The 5,000-nt window shown below is 45.2% G+C and overlaps 1 protein-coding gene across 1 annotated transcript in view; it reads right to left on the bottom strand.

Moving 5' to 3' along the window:
* Positions 1-5,000, bottom strand: part of LOC311228417 (NBAS subunit of NRZ tethering complex-like) — a gene marked incomplete at its 3' end in the record, with an annotated part of 401,827 nt that overhangs the window by 328,322 nt on the left and 68,505 nt on the right. The window contains 1 exon segment of the mRNA XM_084314324.1: positions 4,347-4,445. Coding sequence (XP_084170450.1) covers positions 4,347-4,445 — 99 coding nt within the window.

Raw genomic sequence — 5,000 nt, 5'->3', positions numbered from 1 at the left:
GCATGGCGGATAGATGGATGATAGCATGGCGGATAGATGGATGATAGCATGGCGGCTAGATGGATGATAGCATGGCGGGCGTCATCATTAATAGGCTGGTGATTTTTTTTAAGCTGTGGGGTTAGGGGCGTGAAATGTGTCTGGCACTTCTCTACATATTAAAATGTGTATGTTTTATTGAGCTTCAGGCTCTAGCCTGTAATATTTTAAAGGCACAATCACATCATATAGAGCTGCCGCGGTATCGGTATTACCGCGGTATCGCTGTTACATCACGCCCACCGCAGAGTTAGGCTGAATACCGCATCACCGCTGTTTTTTATAATAATAATAAAGTACCCTGCTCTCGTTGGGCTTGCGGCTCTGCAGATATACCCTACTCCTCTGTTGAGGTTCCAAGCGACCCTATTGGGTACCAGAAAAGTCATGTGAAACACTGCAGACCACTGATTGGTCAGAAGAGAGACACGTCACACGTTGGAGCGTCCTGCAGTGTGTTACCACCAATCGGCAAGCGCGTATTAGGTTTTTACTTCCTGAATGTCAGCCATTGATCAGAGCTCACAACACGGCTAATACGTTAGCTCCCGCCGGAGTGGACTACCGTCGCTCCTCAGGAGTACTAAACGAGGCATAATGATTTTACTGCAACGAATGTTATAATAAAAGCCCTTCGTTCTATACACTTGTCTGATTGAAAACTTTATTAACAGACCGCAGAATGGGCACAACTCAGCACGCTCTGAGCAAAGAAAGGAACTGAGATATGAATTGAGTAATGCTTGCCTTGCTATGGTCCGGTAAATACGCTGATGTTATTGAACGTGTAACTATATAACGTTAATGCCACAAAACGAATGCCTTTGTAATCATAAGTAGTAACGTTATAATAATAATAATAAGAAGAAGAAAGGGTCGGGGGGGTAACCGCCGGGCGCGCCGCTACCACCCCTGCCCGCGACACCGAGGGGAGACTTCGAATCCGTGTTTCACTTTCAATAACGAATGCGTGCTTGCCGAATCCCAAACAATATTCATGCTGCAAAGTCATCCTCTAAAGATAGACATTTAGACTAGAGGCAGGCTATATGCTATAAAGAGTAGACTAAAAATAAAATAAAAATGCATTCACATTTTTTTTTGTGTGTGTGTGTAATAATAATTTGTGCGGTAAGGAAAACATCAATACCGCGGCAGCTCTAACATCATATGGTATATTATTCACATACATTCTTGGAAGAGTTCTGTAGATGTATGTATGTATGTTCTATTCTTTACCCATAGACCACGCAACACCTCTGATTTCATGATTCTGAAATCATGGAGGAGAGAGTGGGGGGATAAAATGAATGAATGTGGATGAGAGCCTTGACATTAAGTGGTTGTAGCTACGGCTGTGGGGGCGCTGGAGACATGATCCAATATACTTTTATACGCCCGAGTCTCCTGAACACAGAGAGACCAATCCCAAGTCGATCAGCACTTTCTCGGCCGAACTATAGTCACTTTTCCACATGGAGTCTAGGTTCGTCAATCTGCGCATGCGTGTTCGGCCGAGAAAGTGCCGATCGACTTGGGACTGGTCTCTCCGTGTTCAGGAGACTCAGGCGTATAAGAGTCTATTGGATCATGTCTCCAGCGCCCCCACAGCCGTAGCTACAACCACTTAATGTCAAGGCTCTCATCCACATTCATTCATTTTATCCCCCCACTCTCTCCTGCATGAGCTCAATGTAACGCGGAAGTGCAGCGGTCTATAAAGCAGAATATAGGTATATTTCACTCTGACGTATACACACATCACTAATGTAAACAAACGTGTGACTGTCACAAGAATACAGCGAATACAATTTAAAAACTCACCTGTTGTCTAGCGTTAGTCCTTGTTTATCAAGAGCTCAGACAAATCGACTAGAAAGTGAAAATACGTCTCCATTGCTATTTTATTATTTCCGTCACGGGGCTACCCATCTCTTTCCATTTGGCATCACGGATTGGGTCTTTAACATACCACCCCACCATAGGCCCGGGCTACAACCGATATGAAGAGAATAAATTAGGCGTGTTATTTTTTGATGGCATATTCTTGGCTATAGCGGTTAAAGATGACTTCCAATTTATATTCCGTTTCAGCTATGCGGTCACACGCACACAGCATATTGACGCCATGTTAATGCCATATTCATCATAGTGGCCCTGAGTGTCAAAGTATGACAGAGGTTGAGATCACTCTGTGACTCTCAATGGCCGGCATTAGCATAATGTGTCTCTTGAATGTGACGCCATGTTGGGTGTTCTGTGTGTTCTACGTTCCTTCAGCAGGGCCGTGTCTCCGGAGCGAGACAGGGAAGCCTCGAGATAAAGAGGCCAGTCGGTAACCAGAAGGTCGCCGGTTGGATCCCTGCCACTGACAGCCAGGGTTCCCACACAGACATTGCAAAATTAAATTAAAGGACTTTCAAGTACTTTCCCAAGCACTATTTTTCATTTTAAAAAGGATACAATTCACTTTTAAATGCCGTTTTTTTACATAAAAAGAAAATCGGATCCAATATTTATGGCTTAAAACCAATTTCCGACAATTAGTTACACTTTAGATAAAAAAGATACATTTCTTGATTCAGAACAATTTTATCACGGATGAACAAAACTTTCAATGCGAATGGTTGATTTGAATTTCAAGGACTTTTTAAGCACCTTGTTAAAAAATTTGCTGTTTTCAAGGATTTCCAGGCCTTGACTTTTTTTGGTAAAAAAATCAAGCACTTTAACACTTTCACTGCCACTCACGAGATATCGCGGGTTTCCGATAGTTATGTTGAAAGCCACTCACGAGATTTCGTTTTTTTAGCGATCTGAAATCATATTGCATCACGCGAGCCTACCCTAGTATACCCGAGCACCGCCGGCGATCAGATGTGGAAAAAAGCGCCCCCTATCGTTTCCCAGATGACATAAGGGATTTTGGAATGGACTCAATGAAAATGGATGGGGAAAAAAATCCTGTACTCCACATTTTCCAGTCCACTGATGCAGCCGGGGTTATTAGAGTTCATTCTGGAGCCTCTGAGACCCGCGGAATCATGTACTGCACTGTACACACGTTGGATCCATACACTTATCGATTTTTTCGAATGGTGATCAGGAATTGGAATATACCAGTTGGATACCATCTGATGTCAGGTAAGGAATCTATGTTATCAGTGTTAGGATAATCAGACTAATTTTGATGAAGATATAAGCTGTTTTGTGAAATGGGCTCTTTCGGTTTCACTGTAAAAGTCCAAGAGGAAATGAACACAGCGATTATCCGTGCACGGCTGGAATGTGCTTGCGTGCACGTATAATATTGATCATCTAGCGTTTATTTGAAAACGATTCATAAATAGGCAGACAAATATCAACGTTCTGGAATATTCCAGTAAAAGACGATTATCATAGAATGGTCTAGAATGAACAGTTTTTTACCTCAAAACAGGTGCTTTTCAAAATGCTCTCAAACGGAAATGAAGTGATAAAAAAACAATCTGCCTTGACAGCACCGACTGGAAAAGGATTCTTTGATAAGCAACGGGCAGATTAGACACATAGCCATAATTTAAAACATAGATTAGGCGATATTAAGCGTAACATTGGCGCCGATGGTGGCATTGAAGCGCTAACTCTGGCGCCACCTCGTGGCACTCAAAGTGTTAAGCACTGTGCAAATGAATAACCTTTTAATCCCCCACAGATACCCTGATCTGAGATCTGTAGGAAGCAGGGGATCCGGTGTGCAGGGTGGCGTGCGTCAGGTTAGTGAGGGAGGGTCTTACCGGTGTGCAGGGTGGTATATGGTGGGTCAGGTTAGTGAGGGAGGGTCTTATCGGTGTGCAGGGTGGTATATGGTGGGTCAGGTTAGTGAGGGAGGGTCTTATCGGTGTGCAGGGTGGTATATGGTGGGTCAGGTTAGTGAGGGAGGGTCTTATCGGTGTGCAGGGTGGTATATGGTGGGTCAGGTTAGTGAGGGAGGGTCTTACCGGTGTGCAGGGTGGTATATGTCAGGTTAGTGAGGGAGGGTCTTACCGGTGTGCAGGGTGGTATATGGTGGGTCAGGTTAGTGAGGGAGGGTCTTACCGGTGTGCAGGGTGGTATATGTCAGGTTAGTGAGGGAGGGTCTTACCGGTGTGCAGGGTGGTATATGTCAGGTTAGTGAGGGAGGGTCTTACCGGTGTGCAGGGTGGTATATGTCAGGTTAGTGAGGGAGGGTCTTACCGGTGTGCAGGGTGGTATATGTCAGGTTAGTGAGGGAGGGTCTTACCGGTGTGCAGGGTGGTATATGTCAGGTTAGTGAGGGAGGGTCTTACCGGTGTGCAGGGTGGTATATGGCCGAGCTGATGCCCTGGGGGTAGTGGGCGGAGAAACTGAAGCTGTGGTTCTCCTGGAAGCTCTGATTGGTTCCCATGCTGAGAGGGGGCGGCGACACGTCGCGTGGCAGGAGAGGGTCATGAGGAAGCGGGACAGAGAAACAGGTGACAGTGAATACACTGATCTTACATCCAATCTCCTTAGAAATTGCAGAAGAGAGGAAGATAGAGAGAGAGAGAGAGAGAGAGAGAGAGAGAGAGAGAGAGAGAGAGAGAGAGAGAGAGAGAGAGAGAGAGACACCCACACCCCCCCCCTCAGTGGCTTCAAAGGCAGCCGCCACCCATTTATGCTACAAAGTGAAAATAAAGTAATAATTTCCTCATTTCAGAAAGACTTCCATTGCCTGGAGAAACCTGGAGGTGCACAAGCTTGGATCTACTGATCTGAGGGCTGTGTGTGTGTGTGTGTGTGTGTGTGTGTGTGTGTGTGTGTGTGTGTGTGTGTGCGTGTGTGAGGCTGAATAGACATTCATCTGATCACGATTCCACACACATACTGCCTCATACTGTGTTATTTGAGTGTCAGTGTGCAGAGGCAGCGATAGAAATGTTATACTGTGAATCATCTTGTTAATATGTGCGTGCACGTACAGC

The sequence above is a fragment of the Notolepis coatsorum genome (assembly GCF_963971535.1).
Source record: "Notolepis coatsorum genome assembly, chromosome: 5".
In the NCBI taxonomy this organism is placed as follows: domain Eukaryota; kingdom Metazoa; phylum Chordata; class Actinopteri; order Aulopiformes; family Paralepididae; genus Notolepis; species Notolepis coatsorum.
This window is presented reverse-complemented; position numbering and strand designations above follow the sequence as displayed.